A 20,477-nucleotide genomic window follows, 5' to 3' on the forward strand; every position below is an offset into this window, starting at 1 on the left:
GTCCTGCTTCAAGGTGGGCCACCAATACTTTTCGGAGAGTGATTGTATAGTACAGGTGATCCCAGGATGTCCAGCGATGAGAGATGTGTGTGCCCAGGTCAACAGTCGCGTCCTTATCCCCATGGGAACGTAGAGACGCTCAGGAGGACAGGTAGTGGGAGAGGGTTCCCTCTCCAGAGCCTGGTGAATGTCCACATCTACGTCCCAGACCACAGGGACTATGACACGAGAGAGAACATGAAAACAGGTCCATCGGCATTCGGGGGACCAGTCCGTGATTCTCATCTTTGACCATGAGAGGCCGGCTCATAGCCTGTGGCAAAAATGAGGGGACGCAAACAACAGGTATAGGCCAATCAAAAAGGTTCTTTATTGTAAACCAAAACTATTAACTTTAAACAAATAAAAAGGAATGAGGTGTGACAGTATCATAATGTAAAGTGTATGTAAAGTGCAGGGATGCATGAATCTGTGTGTGTGAATGACTGAGTGAAAACTATGCACAACTACAAAGGAACAAACAAAACAGGATCATACTTGGAGGAGCAGAGAGAGAGAGAGAGATTAGTGAAGCAGTTTAAATACCCTGAGCCCAGGTGACTCCAATCACTAACGACACTCCTCTGCCTGCAGGAGGAACCGCCCCTGCACTGCAGAGGGGCCGTGACACCCCCCTCCTTAAAACCCACATTTCGGCCCAAACATATTCACAACAATAAAATTCCCCAAAAAGAAAAAAAAAGATACCAGTCCCGGCTCCTAGTAGTGGCCCCGTGTCCCCCAACTGACTGTCCGCCCCTCAAACCCAGCAGCCCTGGTACCTGGGGAGCAATTTAAGAGGAAAGAGGCGCAGACAGCCCGTAGGGGTCAGCAGAGAGAAGATACAAACTAGGTTAAAGGAGCACGGGACAGAGCATCAGCAATGATATTATCCTTACCCCTAATGTGTCTAATATCAAGGTTGAATGGTTGCAAGAAAAAAGCCCAACGCATCAGGTGCTGGTTGGGATTTTGCAGGGACCTCAGAAAAATAAGTGGGTTGTGGTCAGTGAACACAGTTAAAGGGGTCAAACCAGAACCAACATAGACCTCGAAGTGCTGTAAAGCCCAAAGGAGACCTAAAGCCTCCTTTTCAATTACAGAATAGTTTTGCTGATACTTATTACATTTCCGGGAGAAGAAACTGACTGGACACTCAACATTGTTATCATTTTCCTGGAGAAGCACAGCCCCAGCACCGATTTGACTGGCGTCTACCTGCAATTTGAAAGGTTTCCCAAAATTTGGTGCTACCAACACAGGTGCCAAACACAAAAGAGCCTTAACTGCATCAAATGCCTCTTGACACTGGGTGGACCAGATAAATTCAGACTTGGCCTTCAACAGATTGGTCAGGGTCACTACTACCGAAAACTTTTTACAGAAAGCACGGTAGTACCCCGCCATTCCCAGGAAGCTTATCAGTTCTTTCTTTGTGGAGGGCTGTGGGAACTAAAATATATCATTTATTATTTTGTGATATCATTAAGGATAGTATAACAAGACAACTGTAACTCTGAAGGTGTACACGTTCTAGTTATCAGGTTTGCATCTAATGTTGTATAAAATAAATGATTAAGTTTAAGAATATTTTTGTGAAGATAACAATGTGATTTTAGCCTTCTAAATGAGAATTGTTTTTCATGTAAACTTTTGCTCAGTCAGTAATCATGATCAAGTGAGCACAGAAATTGTGTCGGCGTAATGGAACGCCCCATTTTTACTCAAGAATAAAAAGGACTCGTGACGAAATTTACATTAGACCAGAGAACGTGAGGACGTGGTCCACATGTTGAAATGGTTGGAATTTAAATAGAGACCAGACAGCATGGAGCGGTGGCTACACGGCTGACAAATGGTTTAAAACTACAACACCAGAATGAGTGAAGAAGATAGACTACACCGAAACATTCAGTCTGTAGTTAAGTCTGGTAGTCTAGTAAACTCGACCAAAGACCACCGCGTCTGTGAAATTTGGAGTATACTTTGTAACAAACACTCAGAGACAAAGAAGCCTACAACTGCAAATAACAGTTCTCTCGTAGGTACTCCAGAGTATCCATTCTAAGGACACTCTAAGATAAAGAAGCCTACTACAACTAAGGGCATTTTGAGCTCTGGTGGACAACCAGAGATTTACACAACCAGAGACTTACATCGAAATACTCACCATAGATGGATCAAATGGTTTCATCAGAGAGACGACAGAGAAAGACATCTACGTGTAAATATATGTTGCATTTCCAATCCGAATGAGCGGTTGTTAGGGTGCTAAATATTCATATTTACGGCGAGCGTAGTTTCCAAATGTAGGAACATATAAGCCCACTCTCTTTGTCTCTCCCACTCCTTATCGTTCCCGACCTCCTTTCCATTGTGTAACAAGCCAATCAATAATGTGTTTATGTATTTCTGTGTGAATTTTTAGTTAGTTAGTAAATAAATAATTAAGCCAATTTGTGTATCACTTTGCAGATTACATTTTTTATTTATTTATTTAACCTTTATTTAACCAGGTGGACCAGTCGAGAACAAGTTCTCATTTATAACTTTCCTGAAGTCCACAATCATTTCCTGTGTTTTGTTGACATTGAGTGTGAGGTTGTTTTCCTGACACCACACTCCGAGGGCCCTCACCTCCTCCCTGTAGGCCGTCTTGTCGTTGTTGGTAATCAAGCCTACCACTGTAGTGTCGTCTGCAAACTTGATGATTGAGTTGGAGGCATGTATGGCCACGCAGTCATGGGTGAACAGGGAGTACAGGAGAGGGCTTAGAACGCACCCTTGTGGGGCCCCAGTGTTGAGGATCAGCGGGGTGGAGATGTTGTTACCTACCCTCATCACTTGGGGGTGGCCCGTCAGGAAGTCCAGGACCCAGTTACACAGTGCAGGTTCGAGACCCAGGGTCTCGAGCTTAATGACGAGTTTGGAGGGTACTATGGCATTAAATGCTGAGCTGTAGTCGATGAACAACATTCTTACATAGGTATTCCTCTTGTCCAGATGGGTTAGGGCAGTGTGCAATGTGATTGCGATTGCGTCGTCTGTGGACCTATTGGGGCGGTAAGCAAATTGGAGTGGGTCTAGTGTGTCAGGTAGGGTGGAGGTGATAGGATCCTTGACTAGTCTCTCAAAGCACTTCATGATGACGAAAGTGAATGCTCAGTTACCTTAGCTTTTTTGGAAACAGGAACAATGGTGGCCCTCTTGAAGCATGTGGGAACAGCAGACTGAGATAAGGATTGATTGAATATGTCCGTAAACACACCAGCCAGCTGGTCTGTGCATGCTTTGAGGACATGGCTGGGGATGCCGTCTGGGCTGGCAGCCTTGCGAGGGTTAACACGTTTAAATGTTTTACTCACGTTGGCTGTAGTGAAGGAGAGTCTGCAGGTTTTGGTAGCGGGCCGTGTCAGTGGCACTGTGTTGTCCTCAAAGCAAGCAAAGAAGTTGTTTAGTTTGTCTGGGAACAAGACATTGTGGTCCGCGACGGGGCTGGTTCTCCTTTTGTAGTCCGTGATTGACTGTAGATCCTGCCACATACCTATCATGTCTGAGCCGTTGAATTGCGACTCTACTTTGTCTCTTTACTGACGCTTAGCTTGTTTGATTGCCTTGCGGAGAGAATAGCTACACTGTTTGTATTCGGTCATGTTTCCAGTCACCTTGCCCTGATTAAAAGCAGTGGTTTGCTCTTCCAGTTTTGCGCGAATGCTGCCATCAATCCTTGGTTGATGTCTGTTCAACACTGGTCCGAACAATCGGATTCCACGCTTCAAGATTGCTTCGATCACGTGGACTGGGATATGTTCCGCATAGCGCCGGACAATAACATTTATGAATACGCTGATTCGGTGAGCGAGTTTATTAGCAAGTGCATCGGTGATGTTGTACCCACAGCGTCTATTAAAACCTTCCCCAACCAGAAACCGTGGATTGATGGCAGCATTCGCGCAAAACTGAAAGCGCGAACCACTGCTTTTAATCAGGGCAAGGAGACCGGAAACATGACTGAATACAAACAGTGTAGCTATTCCCTCCGCAAGGCAATCAAACAAGCGAAGCGTCAGTATAGAAACAAAATAGAGTCGCAATACAACGGCTCAGACACGAGACAGGGTTTACAGTCAATCACGGACTACAAGAAGAAAACCAGCCCCGTCGCGGACCCCGATATCTTGCTCCCAGACAAACTAAACAACTTCTTCACTCGCTTGAGGAAAATACAGTGCCACTGACACGGCCCGCAACCAAAACCTGCGGACTCTCCTTCACCGCAGCCAACGTGAGTAAAACATTTCAACGTGTTAACCCTCGCAAGGCTGCAGGCCCAGATGGCATTCCCAGCCGCGTCCTCAGAGCATGCATAGACCAGCTGGCTGGTGTGTTTACGGACATATTCAATCAATCCCTATCCCAGTCTGCTGTTACCACATGCTTCAAGAGGGCCACCATTGTTCCTGTTCCCAAGAAAGCTAAGGTAACTGAGCTAAATGACTATCGCCCCGTAGCACTCACTTCCGTCATCATGAAGTGCTTTGAGAGACTAGTCAAGGATCACATTACCTCCGCCCTACGTGACACCCTAGACCCACTCCAATTTGCTTACCGCCCCAATAGGTCCACAGATGACGCAATCGCAATCACATTGCATACTGCCCTAACCCATCTGGACAAGAGGAATGCCTATGTAAGAATGCTGTTCATCGACTACAACTCAGCATTTAACACCATAGTACCCTCCAAACTGGTCATTAAGCTCGAGACCCTGGGTCTCAACCCCGCCCTGTGCAACTGGGTCCTGGACTTTCTGACGGGCCACCCCCAGGTGGTGAGGGTAGGAAACAACATCTCCACCCCGCTGATCCTCAACACTGGGGCCCCACAAGGGTGCGTTCTCAGCCCTCTCCTGTACTCCTTGTTCACCCATGACTGCGTGGCCATGCACTCCTCCAACTCAATTATCACGTTTGCAGACGACACTACAGTGGTAGGCTTGATTACCAACAACGACGAGACGGCTTACAGGGAGGAGGTGAGGGCCCTCTGAGTGTGGTGTCAGGAAATACAACCTCACACTCAACATCAACAAAACAAAGGAGATGATCGTGGACTTCAGGAAACAGCAGAGGGAGCAGCCCCCTATCCACATCGACGGGACAGTAGTGGAGAAGGTGGAAAGTTTTAAGTTCCTTGGCGTACACATCACGGACAAACTGAAATGGTCCACCCACACAGACAACGCGGGGAAGAAGTTCAAAATTTGGCTTGTCACCAAAAACACTCACAAGCTTTTACAGATGCACAATCGAGATCATCCTGTATCACCGCCTGGTACGGCAACTGCTCCGCCCACAACCGCAAGGCTCTCCAGAGGGTAGTGAGGTCTGCACAACGCATCACTGGGGGCAAACTACCTGCCCTCCAAGACACCTGCACCACCCGATGTCACAGGAAGGCCAAAAAGATCATCAAGGACAGCAACCACCCGAGCCACTGCCTGTTCATCCCACTATCATCCAGAAGGCGAGGTCAGCACAGGTGCATCAAAGCAGGGACCGAGAGACTAAAAAACAGCTTATATCTCAAGGCCGTCATACTGTTAAACAGCCATCACTAACATTGAGTGGCTGCTGCCAACATACTGACTCAAATCGCTAGCCACTGTAATAATTAAAAATTGGATGTAATAAATGTATCACTAGTCACTTTAAACAATGCCACTTTATTTAATGTTTACATACCCCACATTACTCATCTCATATGTATATACTGTAATCTATACCATCTACTGAATCTTGCCTATGCCGTTTGGCCATCGCTCAGCCATATATTTTTTGTACATATTCTTATTAATTCCTTTACACTTGTGTGTATAAGGTAGTTGTTGTGAAATTGTTAGATTACTTGTTAGATATTACTGCACGGTCGGATCTAGAAGCACAAGCATTTCGCTACACTTACATTAACATCTGCTAAGCATGTGTATGTGTCCAATAAAATTTGATTTGATCACTAACATACCCTATCTCTAGGAGCAGCTTGCCCACAGCCTTCCAACGCCAACGTCATCTCAAACATAGAGAACTCTGCATTCATAGCTTCTCCTGACTCCCCCTTCCTCTTAAAGACATCTCCATGCTTCTTTAACTTTTCCCTACATCTCCTCTTACTCTCATCACACAGGTGCTCACATCTATGAACCGCTGCAAATGCACCACGTAGGACATTCGACTTTTCTTTACTTGATACAGCTGTGATGTTTCCTTCTACCAACACTGGAATTCCATCAGTTTTATCTTTCCCCGTATTTAAAAAAAAAAAAACATTTTCCAAAGTGTATCAATTTCGGTCCCTCTAACAATAGTGGAACAAAATTCCTGCCATGCGTCCCTTTTCACTGTCTTAATCATTCTTCTGGCCATTGCTCTCTGTCAAGCCATTCTTAAGTACCTGTAGAGTGGTCTGGAGTTCATCTGAAATGTACCATTATGTTTCACATGCTAAAAATGTTTTGATTGATGGAACAATCCAGCCAATGGTTAGGCAGCTGTGGTTTTGGCAGAGGAAACTGATTGGTCAGGACTCAGGAGTAAAAGGTCCTGCCCCAGAGCAAATCTCTACAAATGAACAAAACTTTCTACAAATGTACAAATCTCTTGGTAAGGTGATAACAGTGACATAACTCAGAGTACACGCAGATTCAAAATCTGCAAGTGTATCTTAAATTCACAGTAGAATATTCATACTCGTAAATTCACTTTATGCTTTAAATCTTATTGAATGTATTCAAATGTCAAATTACAAGTTTGCGACCATTCTTAAATCTTTCACACATCATGATACAAACTTGCGAATCATACTTGCAACCATGAATCATAAATAGTGTGTGATCACGAAATTCAAAATACAAACCCAGGTAGTTCTGTGCTTCTGTCATCATTATAATCCCATAATTCAAGGCCTTACCTTCAGTGAGACATAAGGAGGATGGAATTTGACCTGCCCGGTTAAATGAAGCATATGCTTTTCTTTATGCCATTGAGTCTGAGTCACAAATTTAAAACATGCAGAAATACATGGAATCAGATGAGCAGATATTGAATGAAGCTACATTTATTAAACAATTTGGCGGAATTTGTATGAGGTTTAGTTAAAAAAAAGTGAAAAACATAATACAAATATGTATAAACTGTAATGACACTTTGGAATAATATTAGTTGCGAAAAATCTGAAATTTTACTGAAAAATCTGAATTTGACTGAAAACGTCATCTCTTTTTTTATTTTTTATTTTTTATTATTATTTTTTATTAACAACAAATCAATACATAAAGCACATGAGGGAACACAAGCATACATAGATTACAAACAATGGACAATCGAGCTAGGGGGTACAATATCACATTACAATTACACAAGGACCAAGGGACATGCATATACTTACAATTCTAACAGCTTTTTTGTTAGTAGAGCATTTAACCGTCTTAAAATACAGTTCAATTTCTTTTTGTAGGGTACGAAAATGTGGTTTTCTGTTTGTAAATTTACATTTGTGTATATGAAATTTGGCCAAAAGAATAATGAAATTAATTACATAAAAATGATTCCGCTTATTTCTATTGTATGTAAAGAATCCAAACAGTACATCTCTCCACAATAGTGTAAAATCTTCATAAATGTGTTAAATTATAAACCTACTGATGTCTTGCCACAGTTTTCTTACATGCATACAATGCCAAAAAAAGATGCACAACTGTTTCTGGGTGGTCATTACAAAAGGAGCAATTTGAGTTGATGTTTTCCTTAAACTTCTTCATATAGTGGTTGGCAGGATACTATTTATGAATAATTTTAAAGGAAACTTCCTTAACTTTGTTAACAAGTAGGTATGTTTGTGGCAACATCCAAACTTTTTTCCAACAGATATTATCAATAAATCCATTCCAATAAGGCATGACATAAGGTATAGATACAACATCCTGCTGAAACAAGGATCGTATCGCTCTGTTGTTGAATGGACCAAAAGAGAAACAAATCTTTCCTACTGATGAGTCAACAGGGGCAATAGATGAAAACGTCATCTCACAGAAGCACAATCGTTTCTGTGTGACGTTGCCTGGGCACCATGGAAACCGCTCTTAGCTTGTGTCATTTCTTTCTTCAGTCTCTATAACAGTTTGAGAGCTACAGGAGTACGGAATGACTGATGACATTCTCAGTTAGCTGGTTATCTGTTATCGTTATTTGACCATCTAGTTCGTTCGCTAGCTAGCTAATCTTGTTTAGTTTGATCTAGCTAGCTAGTTAGGTTAGTGACAGTTGGTAAACTGGTTAGCTAGCTACATTAGCCAACGTTACGTATTAGCTAGCTAACGTTAGCTAGCTACTAGTTTTTTTTGGCTTGGAAGACGTTGTTGTCAAGAGGTGGTCCACAGAACAAAGACTCGAATCAATGCTCGAATCAATAAAAGTCACTGGTATGTATGCACTTCATCTGTGTATGACTTGAATTTGCTTGAATTAGCTAACATTAGCTTTCCAATCTGTCCAGAAAGCCAGCAACAAAAACACACTGCACTTCAAACAGATTAAATGCTTATAATAAGTTGTGCTGCATATATGCTGCATTTCCACTCACTCTGAAACTGGCTGTTGTTTTGACATCCGTTAATTTTATGTTTTTAATAGTAAAAATGTATTCTATTTTTAAATCCGTTCTAGAGCAAAAAACAACAAGCACTAGTATCATGACAGGTCAACAGATAGAGGCCAAGTTGAAAGCTGCATCCTCTGAAGATGGAGAGGGTCAGTTTATGGCTTGAGCGGAGTGAGCTGGTCAGGGAATGGTAGACGATGGTGCTGGAGTCTGCTGATGATCTTGTAGAGACATAATAGACATGTTAGACATTATAAAGCAGTCATAACGTACATACTTTTCAAGCACCTTTCAAGACACCAAAAGTCACTTTTACATACACAAGATAAAAAATCTATAAAAACACACATTTAAAAGAGTAAGCATATAAAAAGTACACCAACATTGTTATAACAAGTCTAACAATGCATTATTACTGTCAGTAGCTGTTGCAGTACTTGTTAGTACATTGACATGGTCAAGGGATATTTATCCATTCTTAATGTATTTGTTCCATGACCAGCTACTGACTCATCTTTTGGAATGATTCAGCTTGGGCACTGTTATCTGAAATGGTTTGTTTTGAAATCTGTTGTTGCCATGTGATCTGCAGAAGTCCTGAATTGGTTGAGTTGTTAGTGCAGTGGTTGCATAGCTTCCACATCAGTGCTCCTGTCTGAACAAAGTAGTTATACACAGTGTGATGACGCTCCTGGTCAACCAGCCCATCTCACTGGAGCACAGGACACAAGGCTCTGCACTATGGCTGCTACCCTGTCAGACTCTGGAGGCACGATGGGAATCATTTGGCGACACGCCTACATCATAACTGACTGTGCTTTGTGCATAATAGTCCCACTAAGGACTGCTGGTACAATTGCTATAAAGCTGTAACTGGAGAGGTTGTCGGAAATGTCCATTTGGATATGTCCATTTGAGGTCTATGCACTGTGATTCTATGAAATGGAGGGGGATAGAAGCAGCCTTTATTGCCTTGGGCTGAGTGAGTCAGTGTTGCTCTGCAAACATAAACTAATGATATCATCCTCTGAGCTATTGAATAATCCTCTATTGGGTTCTGTAAACAACACATGCACACATGACATAATTCACAGAAATCTAGCTTTAGAGCTGAACTGGCTGCAGACTGAAGAAGCTCCTCTGTCTCATTCTGTAAGAGGATTAGTCTATGTACTGTTCAGTGAGTGAGTGAGAGAATCTAAAATAAGTAAGCTGCTGCGTCAGTATTACTGACTCAATCCTCGGTCAGTCATCATCACTTGTTGTTTCAGAAAGGCTTCATTGGCCAGAGATGGAGCAGTCTAAGAAGTACCTCCTGAGCTTGACAGTGCCGGTAGAGATGGAGATCTCTAAGAAGTACTCAAGCCCCACTGTGCCGGACAAGCAGCCTCTGAGCCCCACTCAGGTGTGCCTGGAGAAGCTGTCCTCCAGCATCCTCAAGGACCTCTTCACCACAGGAACCAGCAGCTACAATGTGCTCCTGCAGGGCGAGGAGGAGGAGAGACAGAGCCCAAAGCACTCCCCGTACCGCAGGCCCAAGAAGACTGTGAGATGTGCCTCTACATCCAGCAGGTCACACGATAACCACCGCCATCCGTCTGTAACTCCTCTGTTACTGTTGGGCCAGCAGGGCAGCGGAGACACCAGGGACACCAGGCACTCCTCCCACCACCATGTCTTCTCCTCCGCCTCAGGGGGCTTTGCCAGCGGACAAAAGGCAGCCCACAGCATCACGGTCCTGGGTAGCACCATGGGCCTGTCCCCCCGCCCTGTCGCCCGGCCACGGAAGACCTGCTTTTCCAGCTCACCCCGTACCAAGCTGCCCTCGCTGCCCAGAGGAGGGGTGATGCGGGAAGGGGAGAACGCCGGAATCAAGAAGCTCTGCATCCTCACTGCCATCAAGCCGTCCAACGTGGAGAAGGAGAAGGTGAAGTTCTTCAAGTCGGACTTTAGCTACAATCCTCAGTTTGAGTACAGCAACCCTGTGTCTCCGCTGGTGCTGGCTCGCCACAACAATGCCTCCGACCGCTTCCTGACACAGGTGAGACCCAGGTCAATTAATTAATCGTGTTTTTTTGGGCCATTTTAAACCATAAATGTCCCTACACATCAGCTATAACAGTGGAGAGGTGAGGAGCGAATTATCATGCCAATTACTGTTACAGGTAAGTCTAAGGACAGGAGACAAGTTTTATACAACTAAGGCAAGAAGTAGACTAGGCACAACAAACAGTAAGCACTTCCAGAGGTCGGTACAGATGACCTACCCTGTCCTAAATCATGTCCCAAGTGCCCAATACTACTGCTGAGCCGGCTGATTTTAAATAGTGAGGCACATTGTGCCGGGGTCAAGCCCAGAGCCTGTGGCCAAACAATTTCTCTCTGCCAAACCTCTTATTCTCCCAGGACTGAGCTGAAGTAAATATGCTCACTCGGTGAAAGCCACGTAGCCAGGCAGCAGACAAACCCTGACAGACAAGCTTGGATAGATTAGTTGGGGGGGAAAGGTGCTTTAAAACTCAAGCTTAGCACACCAGTCAGGGGGTGGAAAGAGACACCAGTGCTCTCTCTGTCTGAGCTGTAGTCTGGAGATCTATCCACATTAGTATTTATCAAATGGCTATCCACATTAGCCCTTAGAAAGGCCAGATAGCCAACAAGCTACTCTAACGACAGATCAATAGCTGAGTGAGTATGTTAAAAGTCATGTTGTGATTACCCCAACAAGAGAGACAAGAGAAATCAGACATCAAAAAGGTTATTGGATACATGAATATTACTGCACATCTTTGTACCTCACGCAATAGTTAGCGGAGCTTCAAGAATGAATTGAGGGAGAAATCAATTTCCAAGAAAATATTATTTCAAGCACTACTGTAAATGACAGTGATTGTACTAGGTAGCCTGCTGTATAACATATAGTCCAGTAGAATGAATAGAATGTAGTCTGGGCTAGTGTTTTGACTGCGGTTGGAGTTTAATAGCAACCCCTAAGGTGTTCTGTTGTGTGCTTGCTATCTGGGTGACACTAGTATACTGATAGGAACCTATGGCAGCCTCTTTTGTTGAGCGAAGACTACAGAAAATGTAGGTAATGTGATCCTGTGGTGGACGTTGCCGTTTGTGCTATCATGTTTACTTTCTTCCACTCCTGGTATTAGTATTGTTTTACACATTCCCATTGTGTATAGCTGTGTGGCCATTCACTACACTGATGTAGAATAGAACCCCTTTTTTTGTTTTGATCCTCAATGCTGACAATCAACTGTTATTAAACTTCAAACGATGAAACACAAATGAGCCTATCTGCCCAACTTCATGTTGTTTAGGCTACCTCATGCAGTTATCTTAACCCTGATAAGCTTCAGGAACTCATTTACACTGTGTGACTTCAACAGCTAATTGTGCTATTGCGCAACAACTCCAGTTACTGTACATTTAACAGAACTGACTTGATTTCCAGTCTCTATTTGATCTCTATGGCGTGTGCGCTGGGGCGAGAGAGAGGATGATCTCTGTAATGATCTGTAGGGAGCAGGGACTGTTTCTATTAAGCCTAGTCCACAGCCCTGACCACACCACAGAGAGAAGAGAGAAAGCACTGACCTGTCCTGCCCTGGCCTTGCCACCTGACAAAACAACTCCAAGTGCTATTCCTAAAAGGGAGCTATTTATATAGCCTAATCATAGATAGCTCTTTGCTATGCAGTATATCCCTCCAAACAAATCAACTGAAGGATGGGTCAAGATCTTGTTATTTCCCTCAATATCATCTGAACACATTGTACTCCTGAACTGAATCAAGCCTTTGTAGCTGTATCCTCACCTGTCCATCATTAGATTTTAGCATAATGTTTTCTGTTATTGTGTTTCTCTCCCCCTACAGGCGGTGCGTATCATGGAGTTGGCCCTCCAGAAGTATGGGAATTATGAGAAGTTTGAGCAAGCCACAGGAGGGAACCTGCTCACCAAGTGCCGTATCTGGTACCTGGTCAAGAAGTACATGGAAAAGGAGGGTTGTATTGGGGAGGTGAGAGGACATGAGCCAGCTGGAGTAATCTGATTCTAGAACTGTGGTCAAGGGCAACTTTTACCTAGAGAATGGTAGAAGGAACCCCTTACCACAGATCCAGGGTCAACTACAGTGCCTTCAGAAAGGATTCACACCACTTGACTTTTTCCACATTTTGTTGCTACAGCCTGAATTGAAAATAGATTAAATATTTTTTTTTGTCACTGGCCTACACACAAAACTCCATAATGTCAAAGTGGAATTATGTTTTTAGAAATCTTGAGTCAATAAGTATTCAACCCCTCTGTTGCGGCAAGACTAAATAAGTTCAGGAGTAAAAATGTGCATAAAAGTCACTTAATAAGTTGCATGGACTCTGTGTGCAGTAATAGTGTTTAACATGATATCCCACACATACAATGATCTGTCCCTCAGTCGAGCAATGAATTTCAAACACAGATTCAACCACAAAGACCAGGAAGGTTTTCCACTGCCTCACAAAGAAGGGCACCTATTGGTAGATGGGTAAAAAAATAAAAACAGACATTGAATATCCCTTTGAGCATGGAGAAGTTCTTTATTACACTTTGGATGTTGTATCAATACACCCAGTGTAACGGCTCTTGTGGGTTGAAGAAGGAGACCAAGGTGCAGCGTTGTAGGTGTTCATGATTTTTTATAAACTGAACACTGCAACAAAATAACAAAGTAGAAAAAAACGAAAGCGCACAGCTCTGTCAGGCAACAAAACAGCTAAACAGAAAATAACTCCTCACAAAACCCAAATGGAAAATGACAACCTATATATGATCCCCAATCAGAGACAACGATAGACAGCTGCCTCTTATTGGGAACCATACTCAGCCAAAAACACAAAGAAATAGAAAACAGATTCTCCCACCCGAGTCACACCCTGACCTAACCAAACATAGAGAATAAATAAGGATCTCTAAGGTCAGGGCGTGACACCCAGTCACTACAAAGATACAGGCGTCCTTCCTAACTCAGTTGCCGGAGAGGAAGGAAACCGCTCAAGGATTTCACCATGAGGCCAATTTTTTATTTATTTTATGTTTATTTAACTAGGCAAGTCGGTTAAGAACAAATTCTTATTTACAATGATGACCTACAAACAGGCTCTCAAAGTGCTTGATAGGAAGCCCAATAGCCATCATCATTGTCACATCCTTAGAAAGCATGAGCTCTTGAGTTGGGAAAATCTTGTGCAATACACTGACGCATGTCTTGTATTCAAGATCCTTAATGGCCTGGCTCCCCCTCCACTCAATATTTTTGTTAAACAGAAAACCCAGACATATGGCAGCAGATCCACAAGGTCTGCCATGAGAGGTGACTGTATAGTTCCTCTAAGGAAAAGCACCTTTAGTAAATCTGCATTCTCTGTGAGAGCTTCCCATGTCTGGAATACACTGCCATCAGACACACATAACTGCACCACATATCACACTTTCACAAAATGCTTGAAGACCTGGCTAAAGGTCAATCAGATTTGTGAACATGGTCCCTAGCTGTGTGTTGCCGCTTTCCATGTTGTCTGTTGTCTGTAGCTTGTGAGGTGTGGAAACACTTTGTTGCTTTTATGAATTTTGTCTTGCTGCTTTTTGTTCTATGTTGCTCTGTCTGTATGCTATGTCTTGCTTGTCCTATGTTGCTATGTCTTACTTGTTCTATGGTGCTATTGTCTATATTGTAATTGTTTTTAATAACCTGCCCAGGGACTGCGGTTGAAAATTAGCCGGCTGGCTAAAACCGGCACTTTTACTGAAACGTTGATTAATGTGCACTGTCCCTGTAAAAATAAAATAAAATAAACTAAACTAAACTACCAAAAGGCAAAAGGCCTTCTGCGGGGATGGGGGATTCAAAATAAATAAAATAAAAATATAGAACAAAACACACATCACGACAAGAGAGACAACACTACATAAAGAGAGACCTAAGACAACAACACAGCATGGTAGCAACACAACATGACAACAAAATGGTAGAAACACATGGCAGCAGCACAACATGGTAGCAGCACAAAAGAGGGTACAAACATTGTTGGGCACAGACAACAGCACAAAGGGAAAGAAGGTAGAGACAACATGATTGAGTCTTTGAATGAAGAGATTGAGATAAAGCTGTCCAGTTTGAGTGTTTGTTGCAGCTTGTTCCAGTTGCTAGCTGCAGCGAACTGAAAAGACAAGCGATCCAGGGATGTGTGTGCTTTGGGCACCTTTTCAACTGAATGTGACTGGCAGAACGGGTGTTGTATTTGGAGGATGAGGGCTGAAGTAGATATCTCAGATAGGGGGGAGTGAGGCCTAAGAGGGTTTTATAAATAAGCATCAACCAGTGGGTCTTGCGACAGGTATACAGAGATGACCAATTTACAGAGGAGTATAGAGTGCAGTGATGTGTCCTATAAGGAGCATTGGTGGCAAATCTGATGGCCAAATGGTAAAGAACATATATTTTGGTGACCAATGGTGACTTTAAAAGAGTTTAATTGCTGTGATAGGAGAAAACTGAGGATGGATCAACAAAATTGTAGTTACTCTACAATACCAACCTAATTGACAGAGGGGAAAGAAGGAAGCCTCTACAGAATAGTGTTGACTCAGGGGTGTGAATACTTGTGTAAATGAGATATTTCTGTATTTCATTTAAATACATTTGCAAAAACTAAAAACATGTTTTCACTTTGTCATTATTGGGTAAAATATATGTAATCTATTTTTAATTCAGGCTGTAACACAACAAAATGTGGTTTAAGTCAAGGGTATGAATGCTTTCTGAAGGCACTGTATGTTCATCCATCTAGTGGTTATGTCAGAGAGCAGTTCCCAGGTGTCCCATGGCTATAAAAGAACAGCCACACAGATACAGGAGAAGGCTGACATCCCCGACTTGTACAAGGTTTCCATTTCCATGAGCACATCCGCTTTACAGCCCTGTTGTTTTTGTTGAATAAATGAATAATAACTTCTGACACGTTCTGAGCCATGAAGGTCATAGAGACCATGGGAAACAGACATAAGAAAATACCACTCTCCCAGGGCCTGGTTAATCTTGTTCCTCCTAAATCTCCCAAAAGAACAAACCCCCTAAGATCACTATAATTAACATTCTGCACACCAGAATCAAAGCAATTCCCACATAGTAACCCCATATTCTGCTATGGTACCGTAGCGCTTATTAAGGTAGACGTTTCTTAACCACATATCTCTATGTGGTGTCTTTGCCAGAAAAATCTCAAAATCTCTCCCTCTCTCTGTTGTCAGATAGTGGTCAACGTGACAGACGACCTCCTCTCCAGAGCGTCGATGACGGTGGTGAACAGCCGGCCCACTCTGACCATCAACATTGCCACAGCCCGGGAACACTGGCTGGAGGGCATGCTACGACACGAGATCGGTTGGTACTATAACTCCATTATATCTCTAGGGGTGCTTAGTTTTGTCAAGAGGTGCACAAATCCCAGTGTTTGTTCCAGTATTGCAGCCACACAGTAATTCAAGGGTAACAATGCACACAGTTGTCCTGGATCAAGGAGAATGGGTCAGGAGTGCTAGGTGCAAAATATGTATTGGTTGATAAGAGGCACTTCCACAACCACAGCACATTTAAATGAACACAATCATTACTCATGGTCCTGGACCACTCAATACTGAACTTGCTGTTCGCTCTCAGTAATTCACCGGCCCACTAGTCTGCTCTGCTGTTCTCAGCAGCACTGTTATTTTTTCTAGGATGAGGTCAGCTTGGGACTCCTCACCCTGGTGGTCAAAATATAGCCACTGCGATCATTTCCTGTGTCTGTGCCCTCTTCCCAGGCACACACTACTTCCGGGGCATCAACAACGCCCAGCAGCCGTGGAACAACGGAGTCGGCAGGAAGAAGCACAACCTCCGACCTTTGAACCCCACGGAGGAGGGGCTGGCCAGCATCCACTCTGTCCTGTTCCGTAAGGACCCTACCCTGTGGAGGGCTGCCTTGCTCTACTACACTGTGTACCAGGCCAGCCGCATGTCCTTCTCTCAGCTGTTCCACAGCCTGGGATGCTTCGTCCAGGACCCCAACACACGCTGGGACTATTGTGTACGAGCCAAGAGGGGACAGACCAACACCGCACAGCCAGGTAACTGACACAGACATAACCGTTTGTTCACACGCTCATCCAGATGTAGTATCTTAATTTGAGCCGGTTTGCTACAGCAGGAAAATAATCAATCCTACAGCAACAGGAAATGTGAATTATTATGTGGATTATAATTAATGGACATTTTTGTAGGGGTCGATACATCTTTCGTAAGGGAAAATCAAGTCTGAAATTTGAAGGTGTAAATTGCAAACTTCAGAAGCCTTTTTAAACCGCCGATACACTACACGTTCTGAATGTTCTGCATTGCAGGAAAGTTTTCCTGCAACGGGGTGATCAAATTAAGCTCCTACATCTGTACATAGCTGCTGCATGCAGCTACACGCCTATCTCTTACTTGAGCTTTTCCTCCTACTGGAGTCAGCATTTTCTACCAGGCCTTGGCTGTTTTTAACTTAATGAATGTGGACTTGGCTGTTTTTAATTTCTGATGTAATGAATGTGGACTTGGCTGTTTTTAACTTAATGAATGTGGACTTGGCTGTTTTTAACTTAATGAATGTGGACTTGGCTGTTTTTAACTTAATGAATGTGGACTTGGCTGTTTTTAACTTCTGATGTAATGAATGTGGACTTGGCTGTTTTTAACTTAATGAATGTGGACTTGGCTGTTTTTAACTTCTGATGTAATGAATGTGGCCGTAGCTGTTTTTAACTTCTGATGTAATGAATGTGGCCTTGGCTGTTTTTAATTTCTGATGTAATGAATGTGGACTTGGCTCTTTCAGTACGTACTGGTGTCATCTCCATGGGCTTGTTGTTGTATATTTCAGGTTGTTTCAGTAAGGACCAGGTTTACCTGGATGGCATCCTGAAGATCCTGAGACACAGAGAGAAGATTGACTTCCAGCTGCTAATGTCCCTGGGGAAGGTGGGTAACAGGGGTCTGTTTAATATATCAGACTAGGACCCATAGACATAGCAACAGTAGGTTTATCAGGAGGCTGCCTAACCTGCATCCTATGCCTTTTTGTGCGTAATGATTATTTTTCAAAGGGTTTGCATTACACTGCAGACAGGAGACGCAAAGGGCGATGTGTTTGACTGTACAGCTTTCGTATCGCTCTCCTCTCTCCCTCTCTCTCCTTCACCATAACTACAATGCCTATTTGCACATGAATTTAAATGAGATGCCAGGCTGAAAAAGCTTACGTAAATACAGCAGTATGAGGAGAAAGCAGAGCAGACCATATTATGACTTCAGGCATAGAGAGGGAACACATGACTCAATGTGTTTCACACAGATGGGCTTCCAGTGTTACTGCTGTCTGTTCTAGGCATATCTGTATAGCACAGGTGGCCAACCCTCCTCCTAGAGAGCTACCTGGTATGCAGGCTTTTGTTCCTGCTCTGCTCTAGCACATCTGATTCTAATGAGCTGCTCATCAGAGCATGGATTCACAGTTCCTGGTGTGTTAGAGTAGGGCTGGAACAAAAGCCTGCCTGGAGAAGGGTTGGCCAGTGGCACTCCCTGCTGAATAGAAACCTGCTTGTATTACATTATTCCATCTGGATTGTTTCTGTCTGATGTTTTTATTTGCTTGTTCTAAAACACATTAGCATGATCTCGATTGTTTCTGTCTGTCTGCTTGCCCAGGTGTCGTACGAGGACGTGGATCGGCTGAAAGGCCTGGCGCAGATGGAGCCCGTGAGGATACCTCACTTCCTGCAGGACACAGCGTGCTACGCTGAACAGCTGGAGAAGATCATGGAGGTCAACCAGCTGACTGACGAGGAGCTCAGGGTGCTCATCCGAGACATGGAGGACTAGTGGGCCTGCACACTCAGTTACTCCAACACATAGCTTTTATAGGTTAACAGCAACCGGACCAAGATCCATTTGGGATTGGAACGTTTTGTAAATAACAAAGGCATAGAGGTTGTTATAAGGTTGTTATAAATGTATGTGTTGGAGTACGTGAGTGTGCGGGTTCTTCTGTCCCAATACCCCATGAAAAGTGACCATATGCTCCTCATCTGAGCATACCCAGAAAGAAGTGACCCCTGACCCTCCAGCATGCCACACTTCCACCGAGCTACTGAGCTACCGAAACCTCATTAAAGTCAGTGACATCATTCAGTGACAACCCTGCATCTCTCACCACCATCCCCAACAGGCAAAATGGCATATGATGTCATGATGATGTAGTTTCCTGGTTGAAAAATGGTTTTCTACTACGTATGGTAGCTGTGTGACGTGACATGACTTGTGCAGCATACTGTATTGTATGTAGGGTTTCCCTCTCCATATTTCTCCATCTCTCTCTTGCACCCCAAAGGTAAGTGCACTTCTATTTTCAATCTTCTGTTCCAAAGACTAATGGGTTCCTATGCTTTTACTGTGCCCTTGGTTGGTTGCTGTTCTGATAGTTGATGTTCAGGGAATTACCCATGAACCAGAGAGAGTGTGTGGTTGTCAGGATCGGGCTGCAGTAAGAGACATACAGGAGAAAGATGGCTATGGTATCATAAAAGCACAACACTGATTCATGATGTGCCAGGTCACAGTGGAGGAAGGCATGTGGAAGAAGCAAACTAACGAAGCACAAGACAGCAGCATAGTGCTGAGATAGTAGGACTGTGACAGCATAGAAGTGCATTGTGGATCATATGTATTTGTGCCCCGTTGATGTATCCGGCAAGAGGTTACCTTGGTGCAGCAGCATCAATCCCTTCAAACACCCACTGTCTTAAGATTTGCACTTTTCTCTCCAGCATTTATAACCTTTCACCTATGAACTTTGAACTGCTTTGTTTCTGGCAGTTTCCTTAGAGATAACCTTATAACCTTACACTGATAAACTCTCCTTGCTGCATTTTAAAACCAACCAATAGGCCTAGTGTTTTTAAAGGCACAGTACAACAGTAATATTGTACTGTAATGTTTTTCTCCATTTGTCAAACATGATTGACAGGTTGTTGATGTTCTTGCTTTTGGTACCTGTTATGAGAACTGAACACTGTGATATTTGATAAATATTGTTCTATTGACACTTTCACCTAGCCTGGTCCTAGATCAGTTTGTGCTGTCTTGCCAATAGTTATTTCTAATGACCATGGGAGTTGGCAGGACATCACAAACTGATCTGGAACCAGTCTAATTTTGACCTGATGTAGGTAGCATGTTTGCTGCCGATACTTCACCACAAATGGCCCTGGGCATGATCCAACTGTATGATGAGCACTATGTATTGTATTGCACTGTATTTTAATACCTTCTGATGTTCACTGAAGCCCTGGGAAACCCTAATAAAGTGGATCCATCACCTTGGAGACTTCTGTCTCAATCTGAGGAAAGAGGTGTTGCAGTCACCTTGTCGCTTCATTAATCTCCGGTTTCGCTGTGAGACTTGACTCCATTGTGGCTCTGTGTTTATTGGCACCTACAAGTACTGACATGCTGGACAATAGGCCTTTGTCTACACGGATCACTAACAAGAACAGGGCCTCTTGTCCTGGGCGGTCACTCTGCTCCATAGAACCTGTGTTGTATTCACTTGGCATGAAATGGAAGAAAACAGGCTGAAACAGGGAGGTACTACCTGAACTTGTCAAATAAGAAATGCTTGTTTTAATTTTCTGTTCCAGAATGTTTTTCTACT

At 43.4% G+C, this 20,477-nt stretch overlaps 1 protein-coding gene across 2 annotated transcripts; it reads left to right on the plus strand.

Annotated features, from left to right (window-relative positions):
* The first annotated feature begins 8,144 nt into the window (after positions 1–8,144).
* LOC115131425 (putative tyrosine carboxypeptidase MATCAP2) lies at positions 8,145–20,143 on the plus strand. 2 transcript variants are annotated; one of them, XM_029663147.2, is made up of 7 exons: positions 8,145–8,518; positions 9,969–10,738; positions 12,584–12,727; positions 15,997–16,129; positions 16,549–16,854; positions 17,649–17,746; positions 18,473–20,143. In XM_029663147.2, exons 1-7 carry the CDS (start codon positions 8,494–8,496, stop codon positions 18,644–18,646), a joined length of 1,650 nt encoding a protein of 549 aa, XP_029519007.1. In that variant the 5' UTR covers positions 8,145–8,493; the 3' UTR covers positions 18,647–20,143. The 2 variants fall into 2 exon arrangements, with proteins under 2 accessions (XP_029519007.1, XP_029519008.1); XM_029663148.2 differs by having other exon boundaries at positions 9,973–10,738.
* The last annotated feature ends 334 nt before the right edge of the window (positions 20,144–20,477 follow it).

This window comes from Oncorhynchus nerka, linkage group LG7, assembly GCF_034236695.1.
Source record: "Oncorhynchus nerka isolate Pitt River linkage group LG7, Oner_Uvic_2.0, whole genome shotgun sequence".
In the NCBI taxonomy this organism is placed as follows: Eukaryota; Metazoa; Chordata; class Actinopteri; order Salmoniformes; family Salmonidae; genus Oncorhynchus; species Oncorhynchus nerka.

Bases quoted from the DNA above. Each gene is read 5' to 3' on its own strand.
- LOC115131425 (XM_029663147.2), top strand. From the start codon at position 8,494: ATGCTCGAATCAATAAAAGTCACTG. The intron at 10,739-12,583 runs GTGAGACCCAGG...CTCCCCCTACAG, and splicing joins CCGACCGCTTCCTGACACAG to GCGGTGCGTATCATGGAGTT. The intron at 16,130-16,548 runs GTTGGTACTATA...CCCTCTTCCCAG, and splicing joins CATGCTACGACACGAGATCG to GCACACACTACTTCCGGGGC.